This window comes from Anopheles maculipalpis, chromosome 3RL (genome assembly GCF_943734695.1).
Source record: "Anopheles maculipalpis chromosome 3RL, idAnoMacuDA_375_x, whole genome shotgun sequence".
Taxonomy (NCBI): domain Eukaryota; kingdom Metazoa; phylum Arthropoda; class Insecta; order Diptera; family Culicidae; genus Anopheles; species Anopheles maculipalpis.
The window spans coordinates 66741164-66767080 of NC_064872.1; the positions used below are offsets into that span (position 1 = coordinate 66741164).

Consider the following 25917-nt stretch of genomic DNA (forward strand, 5'->3'; position numbering starts at 1 on the left):
CCCAACTTCAGTCTGTCGGTCGGAAATGGATTTGAGAGAAAAAAAAAGGCGTTTTATTTCACACTTGGTTCACGCGAGGACAAAACGGCGGCTGAAGAGGCTGACATGAGGAGTGAGAAATTGCTATAATGCAATATTGCTTTATTGAAGATAAAAGAGTTTAAAGATTAATTGAAACAGGAACTTAAAGATGAGGTGCATTGAATTTGATTGGAAAACTAAATTTTTACAGTTAATTGTGGACGTCAACTTTGAGAAAAGCAAGGAATATAGAAGATAAAAATAGATAAATATAGAAAAAAATATACGAATTACTATACAAATAAGCGGATTTCTCAAAATTAGCAACAAACATTCTATAATCTACGAAAGAGAGCTCTTAATTGATGCTTAATCGATGAACAAATTTCCCTCGTCAAGAAAGAGAATCAAACTGCAACTGATGAACGTACGACGTACGATACGTTTTTTCATGTATTATCCTCTGAACGCATTTAATGAACGCAATGGCAATCGTCGTTGATTGCCCTGAAGTGGATGTATTTGACACCTGCTAATCACAATGAACCTGCTGCGACAAACGATATTAGTAAATCAAGTTATAAGAGCAATTTTCAATCAGCCCGTTAAGGGACCGGACTACCAAAGGGCGAACAGTATTTAACGTAACCCTGGCTGGTAAATATTATCCTCCCATCTCCCCACACTCACCGCCACCGCCTTCACCACCCACCCACAACAGTCTGAATGAATACCCAACGGTGCAGCACCACCCCCGTGTGCACAAACACTCACGACACATTTCGTAGATGATAATTAAATTTGGTTCCTTGAGCTGATCATTTCCACCGTTTGCGTGGCACTGGGCAATGTAAGCAAATTGCTACCAACCGCTCCACTCCTGCCTCCCACTCGATTTCCCTTTTGGTAGCAGGTGAAAACGGAAAGTAGAATCAAATGGCCCAAGGGCCGTTACCGACCGCCCGAAATGGTAACGGGCGCAAATGGCAATTCTCGCGAGTTGGATCAATCGGAAAATTACTACCGGCTATCACCTTGACAATTATCGCTTCCCTGGTGTACGCGAATCGGTGGTAAACTGCCAGACCGGCTGGTCAGGCTGGTGGGCGTGTGCAAAGAAGTGCCGGCCACCCGTGCCAGCAAAGCCGGCAAAGAGCAAGAAATTCAATTCCATGTTTGATTAATTCATTACTTTATTATTGCATTATTTTATTAAACCGACATGTAATCAGCTGTCCGTGCGCTGTCTATCGCGTACGGTCAAATATCAGCCGAAAGTGGCATCGCCCATTTTGCCGTAGTTTGTGGCGGTCGGGGCAACGGGTTCACAGCGACGAAGGAAATTGACTCCAGGGAGGGCAAATTAGCGGAGCCTGATTGACAAAACGGACACCGCCCGTACGCTCAAGGATGCAAAGTGGGTATGCGTGATTACTGAATGAATTTTACATCAGCCCCGGGTCCCCCCGGCTCGGACGCTCGGGTGCATCGCGTGGCTCACGGTGCGCTTGCCCATGTCACATGGACAATCAATAACGGCTTCCTGGCTGGATGGGGAATGGGCACCAAACCGGGGAAAGGCAATTCGGTGAAATGATGAAGCGTGAAGGAATCGTTTCTTGGACGTTCATGGGGGAGTTGGAGAGTGCAATTTTAAGTTAAACTGCAATTGCACGAGGAAATAATCAAACCCACACTTGATGTAATCATGGAGCATGAATAAAAATTTATTTCAATTATCATCACGGCAACTCAAAGGTACATTGCCTGACATGGGCGAGGAATAAAGAGTGATGGAAGGATATTGGCTGAGTAGAAATGATTTTTTTCGAAAGGTTTTGTGTAATCTTGTCCATTTGTTGTAGTGTTTTCAACTGTTTGAAAGTTGACAGATACAGGGAGACCGTTTGTTAGTAATGATTTGCACATTCATTTCACCGGGTATAAGCATTAGGTAAAACAGTCAAAAGGATTAGATTTCCCTGCTACGGAAGGTAGTCCCTGAAACCACTCGTTGCGAGTTGTAGAGTCATATTTCAGTGGTGTTCTTAAATGTAGCAGATAAATTCCAATGTTTGAAACTTTGGACCGATTGGACCCCTTTTCCTCGGTGGGAACATGTTAGTCATCTTAGATGCGAGAATCGGTGGACTTTTCATAATGCACGTCGATGCATCCACCAACTCGAAGCACTTTTGGTTTTACTTTTAAGCTGAAATTCTTTCAGATTGAAAATATCTTCAAGATGACTTTGTCCTTCTAAAATCTGTGTTCGAGGAAGTGGTGGGACTTATTATCATCATGTGTAACTGTAAAACCTTTCAGGCTTAGAAAGAACCATGATTTTAAGAGTGAAAAGATTTATTAATATTGTAAACGGTTTTGATTGAACCAATGATCAAAAAAAAAAAAATAAAGTAGTTTCATTCAAATCAATCAATTCGAAAAGAAACTTTAGTTACAAAGTCTGTTTTTGAGTCATTTTCCGTTTATGTGAAATATTCAACACTCGAAGTAAGCTTCATTATTTTTCCATAATTTCATAAATAAACAACAAAAATATCAATGCAGCTGTTGGGGAAAGAAACAAGTGAAACTATATGCAGAAATTCTGTGATGAAAAGAAGATCACAATTTTAGTCCTTTTTTCACTAGTTTGGTGCAAAAGAGGCCGAGACGCGTCCCTCAGTTCTTTTTTCCCTTTCAAACGTGGTTTAAGAACGAAATCCTACTACAGTCATGAATTCGGTGTGTTCTACGCGTGTAAGCAAACGCTGTTTACAACAGTAACAGAAGGTTTAAACAAGCAAAACTGATTTTAATAACTTTTAATTTAATCAAACATTTTGTTTAGAGTGCAACAGACTGACGCCAATGTCCAGGTAAATCGATCTACCATTGAAAAGATTATCAGTACTGGCGAGAGTCATTCATTGTACTCTTCTTCAGCTCGTCGAAACTATCTTCGTTGCTTTAGACGATGTGTGTTCTGTAAGGTGAGCGTGCAAAGCTCGGCGAAGATTCAAAACCCCAACCGTTCCAGGCGGCGTACCAAACATATTTGCATACTGTAACGAAAGCAGGGTTGTAGACGCATTCCTTCGCCGTGACCGAAAACGTGCACTGAGTGTGTAATGATCTTGGGGGGATTGAAATTTGAAAAGCAAAGCTTAACAAACACACCCGAGAGAAAGTTTGGAAGCAAACAATCCAATCGCAACGAGTGCAGCAATGGAGCCCGTAATGGAGCACACAGACCATTCGCCAGAAACCCCGTCGCAAAAGGATTTAGGCGTAAGTGAAACCAAAACTTGACCTGTTCCAAATTGCACCATTGGTGTGTACCACCGCCTGCCGGCTTTACTTTACCGGTGGGCAGAATTTTTCTCTTTCTCTCCAAGGCGTTAAAGATCAAATTTTATTCCACCAACGGAGAAGGAGCCTCGAGGGCTTACCGGCAACCAAGTGGTGGCATCACCAAAAGTGTCGTAGACGGGAATGAATAAAAAGTAAAAGTACAAAGCACCAAACAGCAGCAGCAACCTGGAATTACGGGCGAGAGACGGCACATGGTGGAGAAAAAAGTGCACTACCAGAATGGCTAAAGCTCTAACCAAAACCCCACTTGAGTACACCATGTTGGGAAAAAAGGGTCTCTCGAGTTAAGGGCAGAAGGAAGCATCCAAGCGTAACTTTCATTTACATATGTATGGTGAAATAGTTATGTGCTGCCGTGTAGGCCGATGTTCGCTGATGCTGGCTGGCTGACTGGTTGTGTTTCAGACGTGTAGTGCATGCCAAATGTGCGGCCCCAAAATGCGGTGGTCGGTCTCACACGTCTCGGTGCGCCTGCGAGCTGTTTTCGGCTTCTAAGCAAATGTGCAACGAGACGAAGGTTCTCATTGCCACTTTTCAACATGCAAACGAAGTTCGCCGTACGCATTGACCAACGCTTCGTATCAACATCGTGCCACTAGGCGAAAGAGCTTTCAACACGCCACGTAAAGCTACGCTTCTAGTACAGCTTTGCGTGTCAAAGGTTGTGTTAAATAATTCTGATCTAAAATTTAATTCTCTTAAATTCAGCCCAAATCCACTTGAGGCAACAACACAACCAAAAAGCAAAATCGTTACTAAAGCTGTGCGCAAAAATTTATTTTATTCCCTCACTCGCGCTAACGATGGCTTCTTGGCTACGTCTAAAATTGGGTTAATTGAATCGAGGTGTCGATCATAAATAATGATATTAGAGCGTTTGCCTTTTTTGCTGCTTGCTCCCAGGTTTTCGCCTTTCCATCTTCACATTCTCGCCTCTCTACTTCGTCTACTCCCTATCGGAACGTTGCTCCTCGTTTAGAACAGTTAGCAAAAGAGAGAAAAAAAGCTTATAACACAAAAACCAATCGATACAACCACCCATCGGACGTTCCTGTCGTATGCATGAAAAAGGTGCAAAACGTGCCCCAACACTGTCTGGCTAGCATATTTTTCGGTACTTCCAAATGAACCGAACGGTGGATTTTCACACCATTCCATCCCCAAACGCAAGCGGCCAACACACAGTAAAAATGGGAAAACCCGATGGATTCGATATTTATAGTTATGTGATTTTTTATAAGGGTAAAATTGAAAAATAATAATTTAGAAAAATATCTTTATGAATACTTAATGGTGGCGGTGACTTGGTTTTCGTGAAAAAACGTCGGACGTCGAACCGGTACGTGACAAAAGGGATGAGCCCACCACACAATGATACCGCGCGCGCGGTACACCAAGCGAGTTTCACAGAAAGGGATGAAAAAGCACACCACCACCACCACCACCGCCCAATAGCAACTAGCATAAGGCGAATGCGAAATTAGACCGTATACAGACGGTGTAAGATGAAAAATCGAAGCGTGAAACGGTTCGGTGGTTTGAAGGATCATCCGGACGAGCTAAGGGGCGGATTTCACCCGAACACAGATGGTAGGGCCGAACACACTTTCTTTTCGTGCGGCTCAGAAAGATACCACCGCCCAAAAAAAAAAGAAGGGAAAATCCGACAAGCTTTAAGTAAAGCGTGTACTCACCCCCAAGTGGAAACAAAACAGCCGTTTCGAACGAACGAGAATGGTAGGAAAAACTCGCGCGCGCGAAAGGATTCTATGTTCGCTCGAAAGGCTTCACGCAAAGTGGTTGTGCCTCTCGGTGTACAAGGCTTTCCATTTCGCTTTTCAGAGTTTTCACGGTGGTTTTTTCAAGACGTTCGTTCGGTTCCTTCTGTTTGCGCGCTGTGTTTGAGATGCGGTACGAGGGAAATTCATTTTGTATTTATAATAATACCATGCTTAGGGATTTGGATGATGAAATAAAATGAAGACCAAGCGTCCTGTGTGTAAAAATGAAGCAGTCGATAGAACGAGACGAATAGAACTGACAGCCGGATTTAGGTACACTCGAGCACAAAATTACCAAAGAGACCCGAGAAAGAATCGGCTTTCCGCGTGTGCTTGAGCCGGAAGCTTCGGGCCAGCAGTCGTCGCTTTTACCGACTTTTATTTTTAGCCCTTGAAATTCGCTTGCGTTCGATAAGAAAGCGAGGCCAACGATCTCAACCATGGTTTTACTCTTTATCTTCCGCGTTGGAAATGGTTCCTTGCAACCAGCCAGAAGAAGAGGAGGAGAAAGAAGTTTCAATTGTGAAGATTTTCACTTTCACAACTCACAAGCTGACGCTGTTGGTGTGTGCCGGTACTAGTACAGACAAGCACTTGAAGTTCATTTCAACCCAAATGGACTGGAGAGCAGAACTATGTTTTCGGTGCAGGGAAGCGTATTTGTTTGAAGTGGTCAATGGACGATAGGTTTGTTGTTCGAAAAGAGGATTAACGATGTCTTGTTCATAAATCGAGACTTCGTTTCAGATGTCTAGCTGTTTGGTATCTTCTTATTTGGCTTGGTTTTATGTATGGGAAACAGATCTCAACTAATTGTACTTGAAAGGATGCGCCTGGTGGTTAGGCCATACGCATACAATGTTCTAGATCGACTTTAGATCGGATAAATTAAATACAATGAACTGTGTCGGATTATACTTTACATTAAAAGTAAGAAATAAATTTCAATCTTCACAAGCTTGATCGAATAAAAAAATTCTTTTTATCTATTTATTACGACACAAATTTCATGGAAATTTTGGAGCTTCTAAAAACATGTTTGAAGAAGCTTAACTTTTCATCTCATTTAACTCTACTTAAAAATATTGTCTGTAGAACAAAAATAAAGCTGTCCCTTATCCAGGCGGTTTTGCCTGCAAAACAATAAAAATACAATATTTCATTAACTTCTTTTGACAAATAAGCATTCGAAAGTTATCTCACACCTTAAACAAATAAAATGCAGCAATGATTACTTAAAAAATATAAATAAATTATATCCTCAAATATAACAGCTTTCTCCTAACGTGCCATTCAAACTATACTTCCTGCTTTCGATGCGATCGTGCGCAACATTTGCAACACGCTCAACAAGCGCTTCACAAACAAGCGACCGTCAACCCGCAGCTGCCTAGAATTGCATTTTTTATGCGTCATTATATTTCTCTGCCACGTTTGTGTGCGTGTGTTTGCACGAATTTGTGTGCTGGCTACCTCAATATGTAGCATACAACATCGTTCGCATAATTTGGTGCCGGTCAAATTGCTCGCCCACGCTTGGTATCAATTTTCCGCTTGTTAATTTGATGAAAACGATTGAGCTCAGTGGGAGGGGAAGGGGAGGGGGGGGGACTTTTTCCGTTGTTGCCACTACTTTTGCTTGCCGTTTTCCAACTTCTTCTTCTTCTTGGTTTGTGTTTTATGTACAATCTCCCCGCCAAAATTGGTTACCCCTTTTGCCGCAGTGCACTGCCCGCAACCATTGCTCAAAGCAATTCGACTTCAATTACACTCCATTTTCCCCGTGCGACCAGTGTGTGACAGCGTCGTAAAAATATTAATAAATAAAACATCCCGATTCGAATGGCTGGCTGGGAGCCGAGAATGGCTGTGGCAATAAGTTCCCGATGTGGTAAAGAGTTTCAATCACGGAACCCCAAAACCACTGTGCTCCTGTTGTGCCGCTGCCGACGTCCTGTCCTCTGTATCTGTGTGTGTGTGTGTGTGTCGGGGCATTAAATCGAGAGCCTCTTTTTTCTCACCCTCTCTTGATGAAGCGATCTGATTTTGCAGTAGCGAACCGCAGGCGTTTGCAGTGAAAAACGGAGTGGGCAAAGTAACGTGAGTGGGTTGGGGGCTCAATCGCCTCCCTTCGACAACATGCAACAAGAATATTTGGTTCATTTCCCACCCGGTGAACCCAGGGCTTCACGTTAAAAACGATATAAAAATCGAAAATTTCATCAATAAATTATCGCAAAATGAATGCGTAATGTGAGCTACTGGTAGGGCGATCGGTTCGTTATAGGTGCGTGTGTCTGTGTGTCTGTGTGTTTATGAGAGAATTTCCCTCTCGTTTTTCTTTTTTTAGTTCCCATTTATTTCGAACTCCCACGGGAGGCTAGGAAGGAAGTTCACTACAGTGACTACCGAACCAATCGCCACAAGGTACTGAGTCCTGTACACAATTCAGTCCAGTGGAAGTTCTGAAACTGATTGCTTACTGTCGCTTATGTGGCCATAACAGGCAGCTTCACAGTACTGCTACGTTCGGCCACGTTCTACGGTCAGTCCCGAAACGAGTTTTTGAAGTTTTCATCGAACAGTGCAAAATAAAATAAAAAATGGCACGAAAAAATCATCTACGATGCAACCGAAAATGGAAAACAAGCCACGACCCACACGAGTTGAAAGGGGAAATAAAATACGCACCAACACACGCCCTCCCACACAAGCACACGCACATTCATAAAATATTTAAATTAACATATTTTCCAATCATAACAAAATTGAAATTGTATGAAAATTCATACGGTGAATGCTAATAATAAATAACAAAATATCTCATTCCGCGTCGAACCGCGACACATTCCGGTCCGAGCGGCACACTAAAATGGCAGAGGCTGGCAGTGGTTGGCGTGGTACTAGTACTTTACGGTCAGCCTTTTTTTGGTTTGGGTTTGCAGGCGACAAACACGAAGCGAGTGTGTGCGTTCCTCGGTGAAACGAATGGGAACGCAATAAACGCAGCATCGCTCAATCACAACGCCACGCGTGCACACACGCACACACTTTCTTCACACGCGCCCGGAAAATGGACTCTACAGCACGTACATTTGGCAAACTAGGGCCGTTGCAGGGCTCGATTTGCTTCATAATAACATTCTCGCACGTGGTGTCGTACGCGCGGTTTTCTAGCTCCGTTTGCAGTGCGAACCCGCCATCATCGTGCATGTATGCATGATGATTTGCAATATAGGATTTTTATTACCCAAACGCTGGTCCATCCAAGGACCTCCAAGATTGCTCGGGTGCCATATTTTTGCTTAGTGCGTGCATCATCATCATTATTATCATGAACATCGGCACCAACGTTATCATTATCGTTACCATCATCATCATCATCATCATCATCGGTGCACTAACTTCGACGCCCGGCGTTGACTGCAAGATGAGTTGGAAATCTGAATTTAAATTTTCCCGCGAATTGTGACGCAAGAAAGGTGCATTTGAGCGATTGTACGTACGCGTCAAAGTGACCGCACCGGCGAATGGACGTTCGCGGTTACCAAAATAACGGCGGTGGCCGAAAATAAATTATGCACCAAGCTCCGGGTTAGGGTGGGTGTGTGTGTGTGTGGAAGTTTCAGCTTGCATTCTGCAATTGCACCGTGACAAATATGCAGCAGCTCTTTTCGTGCTGGACTGCAACCTCGGCTGCCTCACACGATGTGATCGAACGTAGTAAGCCGTGCACAGGCGCCTGTACATTGGCGAGGGCGTTGATGCATGCGTTTTGTGTTGCAACAAACGAGCCAAACACGGCTGCAGTTTGCATTCCCGTACGCGATCCGAACGGTGGGGAACCAGTTTTGGGGACGATGCAGATGATGCGTGAGTAAACGGATGTGTGCATGTGTGTGTGTGTGTGTGTGTGGATGCAGCCACCTGCACATACTTCAGTTAGTTCATATTTCCACTAATCCCGTCACATTGCGGCACTGAGTTTATGCCAGAAAAGTCAGACCACTGAACAGGAGAAGTTGAGAGGCAATAAAAAAAAAAAAAAGGTAAAATCAACTTTCAAATCGACACTGTCGAATGCATGTGAATCACCTTGGTTGAATCGTATGCGAAAAACGTGGCTGCGTTTTGTGCAACAAGAAACTTTCAGGTCGAAAATCAACCTATAGAGTTGACGCGATTCGAGCAGTAACTTGATTCACAGTAACGGAATCACAGACATGTACCGAAAGTGCAACGTGGCGATGATGAACCACTCCAATACACCGTCTGTCGATCATAACGGATTGAGGTAGAGGATTGTATCTAGTAGAGTAAAAATTTGTATGCAAGCGTACTAGGAATATCAGTTTTTATCAAATGTATCCCAACTTAACATTACCGCAGTGATAAACAACATGTTTAACATTATTATTAGAGAGAGATGGTCAAATTTAAAGTGAAGTACAATTTTTGATCGGTGGTCAGTGACAGTGATCGGGACTCAAAGAAGTGGCCTAACTTATGAGCTGGGCCCTGTTCTTTTATTTCAATTCGTCCGGTTATTGGCTACACAACATAACTCCGGGATATATCTTCTTTCCAGAGTGTAAGCTTACCGGAACTTCTTAATACGTAAATGGGCGTGTAGCTACATCGTTGGCCATCATTTAAAAAAAAATCACTTTAGCATTTTTTGATGCAGCGGCCGATTAACCTAAAGGCGGATGCGGTGGCCGCCAGGGTCCTCGATGACCAGGGATGCCTCGTCGACCAGGTTCGATGCCTTGTGATTAGAATCTCGGCATCATCTATCCCATATACAAAAAGGGAGATATGTTGGACTGCAACAACTACAAGGGTACTACGGTGTTGAATACCTCCTACAAAATATTCTCCTTAATCCTTCAGGATAAGCTTGTCCCATTCGTTGAACAGGTAGTTGGAAACTTTCAAAGAGGATTCCGAAATGAAAAATCTACTACTGACCAGATCTTCACCATGCGGCAAATCTTGGAAAAGATGACTGAACAGCAGTTGAACACGTACCAACACTTCATAGATTTCAATGCCGCATATGATAGCATATGCCAGGGTAAAACTCTGCGAGGACATGAGCTTTTTTGGAATCCCGGCCAAACTTATCAGGCTTGTTAGAATAACCATGACCAACGTCACATGCCAGGTGAAGGTGGATGGAAAATTCTTAGGGTCCTTTGCTACCACCAAAGGTCTGCGTCACGGAGATGGGCTCGCCTGTCTCCTATTCAACTTGGCGCTAGAGAGGGCCATCCGTGACTCGGAGGTGGAGACATCGGGAACCATCTTCTATAAGTCATCCCAGATCCTGGCATACCCTGATGGTATAGATATCATTGGTCTGCGACTCCTCGGAGACCTCGGAGACGGAGTTGCGCGCTAGGATGCTGGTCATTCTACAGCATGAGAAAATATCTCACCTCAAAAAACCTGTCGCGACGGTCGAAGCTGGGACTGTATCGTACCTTTATAGTCCCAATACTCACGTACGCCTCTGAGACATGAACCCAGTCCAAAACAGACGAAGCCCTCTTCGCCACGTTCGAGAGGAAGATGCTCAGAAGGATCGTTGGGTCCGTAAGTGTGGAAGGAAAATTGAGGAGCCGCTACAACGACGAGCTGTACGAACTGTGTGACGACCTCACCGTCGGGCAGCAAATCAGGCTCGCCAAGCTCCGATGGGCTGGTCATTTATACGCATGACTCCGGACGACCTAGCTTAGAAAGTTCTTTTAGACCGTCCAAACGGACAGAGGAGGCGTGGTAGGCCCAGATTGAGGTGGTAGGATGGCGTGGAATCATCATCATAGTTCTAAATATGAAATCAGACCAATATGTTTCATTAAATAAAATGCTGCTAAACTTACCCTTTAGTTTGAGAATATTTGCAACCTTCCATCGTTTTAAAATGACAAAAAACACAGTAATATTCGCTACCGTAAATTATTCATTTTTTTACAACACAAAAACCAACGCAACGCTGACACACTTTTTCAGTCTTTGTCGATTTGTTACTTGATTCAAGTTCCAAGTATCAAAGATATTGGTGATCTAGATTTATAAGTTAAATATTTGAGTCTTTAAAAATCGCTCGAAAAAGGATAAAAGTCAATTTGTGAGCACAAAAAATCGCTTTTTATGTTCCACTATTTGTCTAAATAACTATGTTAGTTATTTAATAAAATTCTTGTAAATAATGAAAATTTTAGAAAAAGTTTTTACACCTCAAACTGGTAAAATATAAGTGAATGAATTTCCTCAGTCAAGAAAGAAATGAAAGCTCTCATAAATGGTTTAATTAGTTTTCCTTCAAAAACGCACACCTTCCCTCTTACCCCCAAGCACCTGGAAAAAAAGGAGTTTAAGCTGCACACTAAAAATTTTCACTCCCCCCAAAACGGTTGGGGATTTCAACATCATCACACCCCCCGCCCCTGCGTACGCTGAACGAGAAATTAGGTTCAGCCGGTTTTAATATTCGCCATCGGTGAAGCGTGAAGAGGAAATTTTCACGGCTCGTGTCAAGTGTCGCGCCTGAGTTACATATTTAAATTTCAAATGAATCCACGGTGTCAAATAATTATGTGTCCTGCTTCGGGTTTTCTTTTCCGAACACCGGCCTGAAGCAGTCATCCAACGTGGAGGGTGGAACATTTGCTCGCTCAGGAATCCCGATTTCGCACCGAAGGATCTAACGCGTGCGGGAGGGTCGGCTAGATGACGTGCGTGAGAAGAATTTTCACACAATCCTAGGGTGCGTGGAGGCGTGTTTTCATTTCCTAGAAGCGTTACGGTGTCTTTTCTGGATGGGACCTGGCCGTGGTCACCGGGCCAGGGTGAACGTGCGGGAAGGTTTTACTGTTTCTCAATTTGACACACATCGATGGCAATGGCGATTGGCATGATTAAGGAGAAATCAGTTCATCATTAAGCAGAACTCTCCGAAAGCCGGGATTCACTGTGCGGTGCTGATGTGCGTGGCAGCGACAGGATGCCTACTGCCGGAGATGATGTGCTTATGCCCCGTTCATCAGCAACTTCCAAGACATCCGACATCTTAAGGCTTTCGTTCGCCAACCCCACCACCAACCTGTACACGGGGACGGTGCCAAACATAGTCATTATCTCCAAATACATCATCTTGATCTAGGCTGTGTTGGTGTGTGAATGTGATACACCGTGACGGCACGTCGTGTGCCAAGCGGCAATAGAACGTCATCGCCATATCATACGTGCAAAGGAAAGCTTTCCTTCCCGGAGCAGAAATAACAACACAAAAAACTTGCTTGAAGTCAGTCACGGACGGATGAAACCATGATTAGGCAGTTTGGTAGGATTCTTTCGGAATCTGTTCCAACTTTTGTTTTCTTCCAGCTTACAACGCATATGGGTGTGTGAGTTGTTTTTCCACTTATTTATACATCTTTGTGCACACCAGAAAAAAAAATCTGGATGCTCTTTTTGTGTTGTTTTTAGCTTAAGCTTCTTCTGTGTGTCTACGTTTCCTTTTTTCCCTTGTTTTCTTGCAGGATAGTTTACTTCAAAGAATGCTGCCGTACGGTGAACGATCTACGAAGTAAACTTCCGCTGGTTCAAGTTGACGTATGAGCCCTTCGCACAGCCAACACTAGCGAATGTGATTATATTTTTCTTCGCTTATTTTTGGCACCATATTTCAAGCACCAGCACCACAAATGGCCAACCAGCTCGTTGCCTGCCTTGTACGTTGAGGCCCGGCCACGGTTACTTCCGGCATCGTACTGCACCGGTACAGTCAAAGGGATCATGACGATGACGACGGTCGAGCAACGCGAAGGCGACGATACGTTGGTTACGTTCACCACTCAGCCGACTACGACTACTGCTCGACATTAAATTAATTTAGGCATCTCAAACGGCACGCCACACGAAGGAAGCATACTTCACTTGCACAACTCTTGTGCTCTCCTGCGCTGCTTTGCCTCTCCATTTTCGCCCTCCCTTTGCGGCTCCCACTTTAGTCAGCATATTTTAGAACAAGTCTTAGCACTTTTGTACCTAATACCACTTACCAGGCATTGGCTGGTTCGCGTTCTTAGACCGTGCGGCACTTGTAAGACCTTGTCGGACGCAAACGTTTCGCATGATGCGGGCGGAAGTTGGTAAACTGGTCTTGGCGCACTTTGCTCGAAAACGGCAACACACACACACCACAACTTACCGCCACAAAATTGGATCGCTGGATGGATGGATGGTGAACGGAAATTTCGCAAATGTGTTCATCATGATGAGTAATTTGAGCATAAATTCACTATTATTTATTTCTAATAAAAAAACAACGGACGAAGTCACTAGTTCCGTGCAGTATTGGGACTGCCAGCTAGCGTAACGAGTCCCGCTCCACCCGTCCGACAACCGACCGAGTACGACAAAGAAAGCGCTAAATTACCAGCACGTTTTACCCACGGGCAAGGTACGACACGCGTTTATATGATGCGTTAAGGAGAGTGGGGGCACTGGTTGGTGAGTGTGTTTGGTGCGTACAGCAATTCATTCTGATTTTCCACCACCAACCATCAACCTGCCACCTCCCCACCCGCTCAAAAGCAGGTTGTGCTCGCTTTCATATTTTCCGCCCGTGCGCTCTGGAAAACACAGCCAGGCAGGCTTTTGCATGGGCAAATAAAATTAAACATAAATTCTGTGCAAATATTAGCCAAGCATAATGTGTGTATATACACCACCACCTTGGCTGCTTTTTGCCGAATTGCCGTGCGTATTCGATGTACTGACGGTGTCTCGCGTGTTCATGAATAACGAACGCATGCCCAAAGAAGTAGGTGTGCTTCGGTGTCTTCAGTGGTGTAAAAAAAAGTTTGTCTTCGAGCGTGCTTTGAGGGGAGTGAGTATTTTATAATTTTGGAGGGTCAATCATTAGTCTGTTTGTGTCTGCGTTGCTTAAGGAGTGTTGACTAGAAAAAAAAGATTACGTTTTTATTTTTTTAAAGCTTTAAAATGGAAAGGAATTTTGTTGGAAAAAGATTTTGTTAATAGGCGCCTACGAGTTATGCAATTACTAGACATCTCGGAATAAATTTTAGTTAATCGATTTATGCCAAACATGCCTTCTTTCTTCAATCATTCAAACCATCTTTTCTTACCCACGCTTTTAAGGTACTTAATTACAGCTTGTTAATTATAATGAGCATTTGTTTTTTGTCCCGCTCGTTAAGACAAAGCATTCAACCGTTTGGCCTATCGCTAACGCTAACGCTTTTATGAGATAGTTTGTGGACCACTCATTTAGATCACGTTACACGTTAAGTTTAGCCAGCGGAACTTGCCGCCCCCCAGCGTCATCACTCCCGGTTCCCATTTCAACTATTTTCCTCCGGGTGGGACATTACGTGTGTGAAAGACCAGTTGACAGTTTAACAACGAAATGCTTTCTTCGTCTTCGTACCAGCCCCATAACCGTAAAACGGGGTACGTACGAGTCTTTATCGTGCCAACGGACCGTTCGTGTGTGTGTGTGTGTGTGTGTGTGTGTGTGTGTGTGTGTGTGTGTGTGTGTGTGTGTGTGTGTGTGTGTGTGTGTGTGTGTGTGTGTGTGTGTGTCGACGCCATAAGGGTACGGTCACCGGATACAGCTGGCATGGGATAGAAACGGAAATACCTTCTCCGCGGCCAGCTGGAAAGCTTCCCACACGACCCTTCACACAACCAGTCACACACACAGACCTAGTGCACTGATTAGCGTAGTCATTTTCCTGCTGCTTGAGGTATCTCACCCCCTTTACTGCTTCCCCCGCATCCTTCGGCTTTCACCATCCTCACTAGTACTAATTGTTTCTTCAACATTCTCTGGCAGCTTCCAGTAGCCTGTTCTGTTCCAATATCAGTGGTACAGCTAGGAAACGCTTCGTGTGGCATACGCGAACATACACCATACATTAAGATTAATTTTCTCAGCTTTCACTTCCGTCGTTGCGATACCCTGCACACACACACACACCCACGCAACGCCGTGTGGAGGAAGAGCCCGGTTCATTTTAATTTACTTTGAAAAACCCTCGCACCGCTCTCGCCTGCATTCTTGTCGTCCATTTCCTTATCCTTAGCCGAGGATAGCAGTATAAGCGGTGAAGAAAAATGTCTCATCCGACTTTGTCAACCTCCTTCCAGCATCCCAGTACAGGCAGCCACTTGCTAGTGCTGGCTGAAGTTGCTTCCCATCGGGCATCATTCCGTGCGAGCGAGAACACGGCGACAAACACCATCAAACGCACCGGCACTAGTGTACTTACTAGTGAACTAATTGAATTTTCCCAGAGCAAAAATCATATTTCATTGTTTATTGTCTCTCTTTCGTGTGCTTTGCATTATTTCGGAAGCTCCAAGAACTGGGCTGGCGTTTTCGTCACCATTTTCTTCGCCAGCCATTGTTGCTTTCGTATCGCTGGCGTGATACAACCACGGCACGTTGATGGTGCGTACGGGTTTTTGTGATCTTGATACTCTCTCACACACACACACACACACACACACACACACAAACAGTATATAGGCACGTGCTCGCAGTCGTCCTCTGTAGCGTCGTGTGGGTGTTTCTATTGTTATTTTGCATACAGCACACATAAAACAATGCAAACCACCTCCGTCAGACGATTCGTTCTTCCCTTCACTCCGTTCCAGTTCCTATGCTTTGTCGATTAAATCGTTGCTTTCTGCCCAACTTCTTCGCCCGGTATCCACCATCTCCATTACTCCTACCATGAGGAACCGAGAGTTAACTTGCCGGCTTACTGCCGTCACGGTTCAGGCAGTAAAGCACGCTGAAAGGAAAACTTGTCCCCACGCTTGACTGACACGGAAGGCGAAAGGGGGAAGATGGGGTGTAAGGGAGGAGGGGGGGGGGGGATGCGAGGGTGGTTTGTACCGTTAATTTCCTCCCCATCAAACGCACGACGAGAACCACCCGTGAGGAAGGATCTTGCGCACCGGCCTGACGGTAAGGGACGGAAGATGACTTTTGTTTTGCCGAAGAACAAAAGGCACATTGGAAGGTAATAATGGGCAGAACGATGGGTAGAATGTTTGACGAAAACTGGTCTGGGTGGTAGTGGCAGCATAGACCCATAATTTAGATTAAGAGCAAAAACCGGTGCGAGCGAGATCTCTTAATTTTATGACAAGGGAAACGGTTGTGATGTGATCATAAGAAAATGAAAACAGTACATTAGTTGGCAAACTGATGCTGAGCTGATGGGGTGAAATGAACAGTTTGGAAGGTGGGTTTCAAATAAGTCACAAATCACAAGAGTGGGATTGGAATAATCCACTCATTTTTTTTTTTTTTACTTAACTAATCTTTCGAAGCAAGTTTGACAATGTTTAAAGTGCTTCGCTAATAAAACCAGCATTGGAAAAAAAAAATCCTGTTTTACTCCCATTAGAAATCACTCAAAACCCTTTTTGCCAGAAGCTCAAACTCAATTCACGAGTCACGAGTCGGGTATACGGTGCAATGGAGGTGCCCTGACACGAGCACCGATAAGACAGACAAGATACTCCGGTGTGGCTTATCCCGGCTGCTGCTTGCTGTAATAAAATGAGATTTTATGGCACGCTCCGATTGCTCGATTGCGCTTTCAAAAGGATGCACCCCGTTACCGGCTGCTGCTGCTGCTGCTGCTGCTCAAACTAACCCTGAGACCCCGTAAAGGGTGCTCACCACCCCAGCAACAACTTTAACAAAGTCACCTTACGGTACGGTGTGTGTTTGTGGCGGACGGAAGAGAAACGAATATTTAAACACGGCCTGCCGAACGGTTCCAACCCACATGCTGTGCCATGGATGACCTTCGGGGATGGGGAAGGATTTCCGGCAAATGCCTTCACATCATTATGCCTTATCCTAGCACATCCTTTGGAAAAATGGTACGGAAGGCACACATACCCTTGCAAAGCCATGACGAGCCAGCCAGCCATCATTCTGGTGCGTTTTCTCATTATATTGTTTAAATTTTGATTTTAATATTGTTTGTAATTAGAAAATATAAAAAGCTTACGCAATGTTGGCAATAAAATCTTGCTTTAGCCTCAACATGAGGGGGGAGATGGTTGAAACGGAAGAAACAAACGCACATACACACAACGGTACACCGAAAAGGATCATTTTACACGTACTCAGAGCAATACCTCCGGCCAAAAAACGTCGGTTTTATGATGGTACGTAACTCCACATCCAAGGGACCTGTATCCTTTGGTGGGGTTTTGGTTGAAGCTACCTCTCGCTCTGTTTTATTTTTCCTTACGGGATGTTCGGTTCGGTTACCTTTGCAAAACGGTGCCACCAGAGGATGCTGTTGATCGAGCGGGCGAATACACTAATCTCACCCATGAAACCGATCGGGCGTCATTAAAATAAAGCTACTGGCGGTGCAGGGCGGATTTATTCGGGGCAAGAACACATCATTATGGTGTTTTTCACGAACTGTGTCGGCATCTACATGATTTCGTACGTTTGCTTAAACAAATAATGCTTCTTTTAATGTTAAGAATTTATTTTATATTGCGTTTGGGAATGGGAGGTTTGTTCTAATGCATCAGTAATTAAGCAGCGTGAATGCAGTAAAATTAAAGTCTAGCGGACCTGATGCGAGCTGAGGCGTGTAAATGTGAAAGATAGTTGCTTGAACAGGAAGATATCAATTATCTGAGCGAATACTCACGCAATCCATAACTTGGATCCTGTGATGATTTGGAACTTACCTGAAAGAAAGACAATGAGAAGCAAAGTAAATCATTAGCTATGAGTTTTGTGGATCTTCTGGATCGGTCTAACGCAATCGATTTGGAGGGCTTTAAGAGAGTAACTCTTCGAGAGAAGTCCTCTCATCAAATCGGTGACAGTGTTAGGAAGCTTTAGATAGAAGTTAGTGTAAGGACTAGAAGTTCCTATGTTCGTAACATGATTTTGGCATCTGTGTCAATCTACTGCAACTAGGTATAACCAATCCCTCATAAGTAAAGTAAAGTCATAAGTTAAGTAAGTCCTCAAAAGTAAAGTAAAAGTGATTGCCAAATATCTCTTGCCTCATCGTCCTGCTCAGCGCCCTCATCATAAACTACGGAGGATGGTTCCGTTATTCAATTAGAAGTCCATAAGGATTTTGCTTTAATTTATATAACAATCTCCACCAGGGACCGTTAGCAAGACGCATTCCTTTTTTTAAAAAACCGAACCAAAGGAAAAAAAGCACGACGCAAGCAAACGGGAGAAGGAAAAAAAGCGAAACCTCGCTGACGCTACAAAACCCAGAAGTCGTGGTGGACGATTTTTACTCGCTCACTACTCACCACTACTCTCGACTGCCTCCTTTGCCCGCTGCTTTTTAATAATCTTTTCCCCAGTTTGGCTGCAAATCGGTCATTCTTGGTGCGCGTTAAGGTACGCACGGTTGCAGTAGGAGAAAGTTTTGCAAGACCATCCATCCACCAGGGCGGTTGATGGCCCAAGCGGTCGGAAGAGTAGTGTCCTGCGCTACTGATCTTCAAAATATGATAACGACCCAATGTTGGCAAATCCCCTTTGGAACCTTTCGTGCGCCTGGTTTCCGCCAACGTTTGCTGGACACTATCTTCCACCCGTTGGCTTTTATGCCTTTCCGAGCAGGCTTTTCATATATTTTCTTTCTTTCCAACTTACCCGACGGACACTGAAGGAAAGTTAAGCATATTGTGTTTGTGTGTGTGCATGCATCTTTCGCATTCAAAGAGCTGGGCGTTTTTTTTTTGTCCTACCGCAAATTTTCTCATCATCACCATTAGCTTTTACGTCCCTCCTACTCGCACGAACTGTCCTGAGGTGGTTTTTTTGTGATGTGCTCTCAACATTCTTCTGCTGCTGTCCAGTAGCAGTGCCGTACTGTCCCGCTTGAGAAGTCTGCTTTTTTCCGTCCATCTTTCGCGGTTGGTGCACTTTTTTTTTTAGCAATGACTTGATAAATTAAAAGACATTGTATCAACCACCATCATCGCTCGGGCGGCAACGCGCGCATGCACACGCGTTTTTTTGTCATATTCTTCCAACGTCCAGCACCATTCACAATCGTCCATTACTTGTCCGGGTGCTAGCACCGGTAGGTTTGTCAAGCGACTTTAGAATTTTTTTCCGGTCCCCTGGCCGTCGCCTTGGGAGGCAAGTTTTTCTTTCTTTTGATTCTACTTCTGGGCTTGTTTTAGTGCCGTTCTTATCTTGCAGAATCCACAAGTGCCCAGTCTTGAGTTTCACTGGCTGTTTCCCCCCCATTTGAAGGATGGGACGAAGTTGCTTTATCAGTGGCTTTTATCTAGCAACAAGGTAACTCTTTCAGACAGATTTGTTCCAAGTGGTTGGTGAAAGATGTTTGCTACTGAAGGTTGCAGAATAATTCAAATACTTTCAGAAATTTCGGCAAAATATACCTTTAACATTAAGATAATGATAGCTTTCGAGGCTATGGAAACTAGGGAATAATACTCTTGCAGGACACCTAGCAGTATAAATCTAACAATTTTTATTTCATCCTCGTAGACACGCCCTCTCGAACTGAGCCTTTTATACAGCAAAACCACAAACTGCATGTTTGCACCTAGTCTGAGCAAACTCCGCCATTCCGGCACGATGCTCTCTCTCGCCAAGAAAAGCACAGCACGGTTGGAAAACCGACCGGCTGCCAAAATTATTTCCAAAACAATAAAGAAAACTCAGCCACACGGTACGGCGGCATAGGCTGTCCGTTAACTTTTGATTGCTGACTTTCGAGACTCGTTTTGTTTCCTTCATTCTTGGCAGCAAAAACTTTCCCTCCCGTACCATCCGCCTTGCAGTAGCGTCCAATGAGAAACAAGCGCACCGAACTGGATGCAAATGGAGCGTGTTCCGAATGGTGCATGAATATATTTTACACAGAACAAGATACAAGCAGCAAATAAAACGGTAAGTAGATGAAGGCACCTACTTACTGTGGTGCGTTAATCACGGAGTAAAACCTTCCCCGAAACAGTATGTTTACCTGGGTCTTTATTTTTCCTTCATTTCTATTATTCTGAAAAACCAACAACTTCTTAAGAAAGTATTAACCGCAAAACAAAACGAAACAAAAAAAATCCCAACACTAGTACGGTTCCGCTTGAGAACATTCAAAGCATACCAGCGAACCAAAGCGTTCTTCTCCAAAAAAAAGGACCGCTACATCACCACCACCGAAACCAGAGCCGCAATGTACCAAAAGTCGTCTCATTATGCAAATTTTTACGACCTTCGCCGGATGGTGAAAACCGACCTGCCTACAGTACCGCGCACTCTTGAGCGTCTCGGTATTGGTGGGGCAAATAAGTTTTATTGTGTGAGAGATATTTCGGGCCCGGGTCTTCTTCCGCTCGGTCGCGCTTAAACGGAGTTTTCCGGAATGAATTGCAAGAGGCTCTCAGGTGAAGAAATCTGAAATCGTCTCCGGATGTCGACGGTTAAAATTATGATTTCTGTAATGGGGTTCTCGGGTTGCAGAAGCTGTACGGCATTTGCCGTGCTTCTAGTAAAGGGTTTGTTACGGGTAAAAAGGTGATGAAACACAGTTCGGGAGCGTTATGGGTGCCGTGTGTAATGCTTAATGAATGAGGTCAAATTGATAGGTTTTTAAAGGTTTGTTTTTGTGTTATGTGTTCAACGATTCGTCATGTTATACAACAAAACTGCACGAATCAAGAAAACTATGTCTCTGTTTCTACTTTAAAGAAAATAGCTTCAGTAAATAAATTTCACATGCATCGTAGCCTTTAAATTGGTACTCTAGTGGAGCCCTTGAGGCAGCTACGGTTGACATCACTTAACGAAACAATCACCACGCTCGCTCCCCGTGTCTTGAAGAAAATCATTAATTTAGCGTCTTAATTTCAAAGCCGCTTCGCATGTAAACAAATACGCCTTTGCTCTATCCCAAAAATCGTTGCGTGACTAACGTGACTAACTTTATTATTCAACTTTTCGATGAATCCATCGTACTCGAACTACGAAAGGAGTTCAATTTTACAAGCGAATCATTCTCCCCAATTTCCAGAAACCAAGCTGCTGTCCAATTACTTTCCAGTCCTTCCACTCGATTACCCCGCGATCGATAAAGGACGTCCACTCCTTTGCAGCCCAAAGGACGCTAAGGCAGGCGGATGGAGTGGACCGCACCGATGCAGCCAAACCCCGTCACTGGCCCGTAACAGAACTTTACCAATACCACTGTGAGTGATTCTCAAAACGAAAACAATTTTCCCAACGGACTTGGTGGGGGGGGGGGGGGGGGTGAATCTTCACACTGGTGCTTCAACCCTGACAACGCCCAATTACGGACACGAATCGGTGAAGGACCAGCGGATTTGCAAAGGCTGGTCCCTTCGTTTCCCTGTGCTCCGGGCCACCCTGGATTTGAATATTGGTGTTCGGGTTCGGTGTGGTTGGTAAAGTGTCCCTCCCAGCGTACCTCTCACCACTCCGCACAAAACCACTATCACGCAGCACCAAACATCCGATCCGATCTGTACGATCTATCCATGCAAAAGAACCCGTTTGTCCTACGAATCCTTATCCTTTTGCTTTTGCTGCTAAACAGAGAGCAAGAGATAGGAGAGTTGAACACTTATTTGCAATAACTTCTACCTTTGGCAACATTGTTCCCATTCTTTGTAGTGGAGCTTTTTTTTCTCTCCCAACCACTCCATTTGAATGAAGCATTCAAATATGGTCATTCCACTAGTGAGAAGTCCTTCGTTTTCTTGCTGCCTTTCTTCACCTAAAAAAAGTGAAGAAGGATCACTGCCGCAGGTAGCCAATTTGGTTCGGTAAAATTGTTCGATTCCCATTCCCCTGTTTCGTCTTTGCACTGGGCACGAGCACAGTAGTGGACATACGTAAGGCTCGTTGCTTCTCCAAAAGTTCTGGCCCAAGAACACACTTCTGCACTCCTCTACAGCACAATTGGTTCACTTGGGTGAAGGTGAACTTATGCAGTGTGAAGCGTGGAAGGCGAAGGACACACATATCCCTCCCTTTCGAGCGAAAGAAACATTCTACTTCAAGAGCTGGCACGACGAAGTGTCACTGGTTGGGCGATTCAATATGCTTCTCGCTGCAAAACAATTCCCCGAGTCTCGATGGTTCGATATCTGGAGACCATCTGGAGACCATCGTGCCGGCAACTAGAACTAGTTGAAAAGTAAGAGGACTCCCAAGAGCTCCACACATACCAGCAGTACATGCAGACACTTCTCGTTCGTGAGGATCGCGTTATTGTGGGGGAAAAAAAAGCGAACGAAAAACCTTTGAAACAGAGCCAGCTTGTTTGTTCTAGCTAAGGTAAAGAACGCAAAAGAAAGTGCTATGACATAAAGCCCACGAGGATACAATTTCCTCCCACCGATAAAGAGGCCTTTTGTGTGGCTAACTTATCCACAAACCAACCCTCGAAAAAAACACGAAACTGTGCACGAATGGAATTGGACATGTTGCTAGAGGTATATCTACTTCCAAACCATCCAAATCACACGCCAACCAGCAACCTTTACGCTTGGTACTACCGAGTACCACGAACCGAGCGTTCCGGTGGTTACGAAAACAAGGTCAATCAATTTGTTTGCTTAAGTGCACTTCTATCGAGTTTATCATAAATTTTAGATCGATTGTTGTGAAGAGGCAACGGCTCGCTCGCTCGCTTGTGTTACATAATGGCGGGCCAGAGGGTTTCGTTGTCTTTCGCCAACGTCCGCGTTCGGTCCCGAGGAATTGCGCAACCGAAATCCGTCCTAAGCACAGGCGAAGTATTGTACTTTGTTGCTTGGCATTCGGTTTGGGTACAGTCCAAAGAAAAAAAATGGCTTGCAAGTAATGATGGTGGTCGAAAGTGACACAAGAAGAACCCTGCAAAATCCAACTGCCACCATCCATTTGCTGTACTTTGAACTATCCAGACCAGTCCGCTATTAGTTTGTTTTCTAGCTTGTTTTTTTTTCTGTTTGTCGGAAAGTAAGGTTCTTTTTCTTGTTTTCTTCACCACTTTCTACCATTTCCCCGGAACAAACCACACTCAGCTTTGCTTATCGAATCTAATCGGTACGAACGTGATGAGGCATAATCAGCCACTGTGTGGAACAGGGCAACACTCCAACATACAAAATCCAAAACCAAACACCGGCACAGCTACAATACCAAAAAAAAGAAATCCTCGAAAAATCTTCGGTTTGGTCCTGCCGGCAACGCAAATGTACGAAGGACGAGCCAAACATCACACACTGTAACAGCTGGGCCCGGTCTGCCGTTTTGGTCAGCAACAAACAAGCGAGTTGTTGAAATGTTGTGGTTTCGTTCGACAAGCACACACACACACACACACACACTCGAACACGGAATCGGAAACATACATGCAGGTGGATTTAGGATTAAAGGGGGTGGTTTGATTCTATGGGCGAGAGTGGAGCGGCCATCGTTGTTCGTGTGGCGTCATATGTAATGTGTTTTGCTGTTATTCTGAGTGTGTCTGTGCGTATAACGTTTTTTTTTTTGCAAACGGATATTAATGATGATAAAGGTGGTTTAGGATCGGATTCGGTTGAGCGATGCCACGTAACATGTATTTCAAGCGTGTACAACATGGACGACACCGAATCGGGTTAAATGAGGAACGATTTATTTTGCGAGAAAAGCAATGTTTTAGATTGTAAATAACAAATTGCTAGCAAACATGTGCTTAGAAAGCAAAACACTTGATTCCAGCAATGATACTCAAGTGAAATTTTTGCCAGACGACTTTTTTTATTTACAATTCTCATTCGTAACTCTCACAACTCTGAAGAGATGAATGTAGCCTCAGAGTTTCAAAAAAAGATTTTCAGAACGCTCGACAACCCATTTTCATCAATTATTTTTCGGAATGATTTCGAATTAAATGAATTCGACTAGTTTTTCTTGCTATTTTAGAATATCCCAACATCTCTCACCATTGCTTTCCAAGGAATAAATCCCAGTGCATGAACAATTACTGCTACCCCTAATAGAATCCTCAACAATGTCCCACAATTGGTTCGTTACATTGTAATTGGCGGACGAGCCGCATATAGTTTTCTGGACGATTAAAAATTTACTCAACCTCCATCAGAGCTTGCGAGCGTTCCGTAGCCCCCACAGTCACACCGTTTGTAGGTTTTCTGGGGGTGTTTGTGGTGGTGGTTTTATTGATTTCATGCCCGAAGGCACTTCATAAATTAGTCAAAGCAGAAGGCTCCCCCAGTTTTCTACGAATTGATTCATGTAATCCTTTGTCCGGTTCGAACAATACGCAAACCCATCCTTTTGCAGGAAAAGGATTCCCAGGTTCACTGGGCGAAGAGAGGAAGAAAGAGTTAAGGGGCATGCCATGGGAAACACATGGCATGGAACACACGCACACACATTCCATTTGCTTCTAAGCTTGTGAAAAGTTCTTTTCCAGTTTTGCTGCTAAAATACGATTCTTATGAATCGGTAGCATTAATGGATTTCAATGTGTGTTAGTGTGTGTTATTATAAGTTTCTGCTCTGTGTGTGTGTGCGCTCGTGTGGCTGTGCATGCATAAAAGAATTCAAATCGTTTTCCGGTTGGGGCTTCTCAACAAATGTTACTCCCCTTCGCTTCTGAAATAAAGGACATCCGAGCGCTTGGGACGGAAGTTGTTGGAGCTGGAAGGCCGGCAAAGCTCGATTGTGTCGCCAACGGCAATATTGATTCGGTTGGCTCGCAAACGATTTGATCTATTATGCAAAAGGTCGTCCTGCCCAGTCGTAACAGGCCTACCTGTCATACGCTCCTCCCCCGGCCGTTTCACTGCAACATTAAAGAAAGCAGGCCCGATTCCGGGGAGTTTGGTCGAAGGAAAAAGGTTGAACTAACAAGACAAACTGCCGTAGGTCATCACCTACACAATGGACTCCTATCAGCGCCCATTAGACGGGAGCAGAGTGAGAAGTTAACAGTGTGCGTTGTGTGAGAGTTGATTTTTTTCTTTCCATTTAACTCACCCACCCCCATTTTCCATCAAAAAATCGTCTCTAATTTGTGTTTATGAGTGCTATTTGGTAGGTTTCTGGTAGCTGTTTCCTTACAAAACTCAACACCCTAACCCAACTTTACTTCCCCCTTTTTTGGCGAATGAATTATTTCTCCAGTTGAGTATTGTGTTGCATAGAGGGAAGGTGCATATTATATTACATCAAATGGACCTACTGGTGGAAACTTTTTCGCCCAAAAACTCATCTTAGAAAACACACCGGACCACCAACATTCATCAAACTCACGTTGTGTCTTGCCTTGTGTTTTGGCGAGTTATAAAAATCATGAACAACATAAAGTGGAAACTTTTTTTTGGTGCCATTTTCGGCACATGCAGCTCACTGTCTGCGTATTGGATGTACGGGCCGATGTGTGTCGTTTTGTGAGGACACCGTGTGAACAAGCCCACACAAGGATGGTCGACAATACGTACGCCACCGCACCAGTGCCAGCAAATCGCTGCCAGGCCGCACCTTACGAGAACGCACATGCGCAAGCTGTGTGCCGGCATGTGGAGAATGTTTTCTTTTTCTTCCTTTTTTTCCAAGTCTTGCCTTTGCTTGGTTGGTCATTCGCAGTCGATCCGCCCTGCTTTCGGGGAGGTCCGTCACAGAACCCCCGGG

The 25917-nt window shown here is 44.3% G+C and overlaps 1 protein-coding gene across 7 annotated transcripts in view; it reads right to left on the reverse strand.

The window, feature by feature from the left end:
* The window catches only part of LOC126562505 (RNA-binding protein Musashi homolog Rbp6), a 584848-nt gene that overhangs the window by 176754 nt on the left and 382177 nt on the right, over positions 1–25917 (reverse strand). Inside the window, exon 2 of one of the 7 annotated variants that reach the window (XM_050219031.1) lies at positions 17915–17954. The exons of the other annotated variants lie outside the window; for them this stretch is intronic. Coding sequence (XP_050074988.1) covers positions 17915–17923 — 9 coding nt within the window. The 5' untranslated portion in view covers positions 17924–17954. The remainder of the gene's footprint in view (positions 1–17914; positions 17955–25917) is intronic. 7 annotated transcript variants of the gene reach the window in all.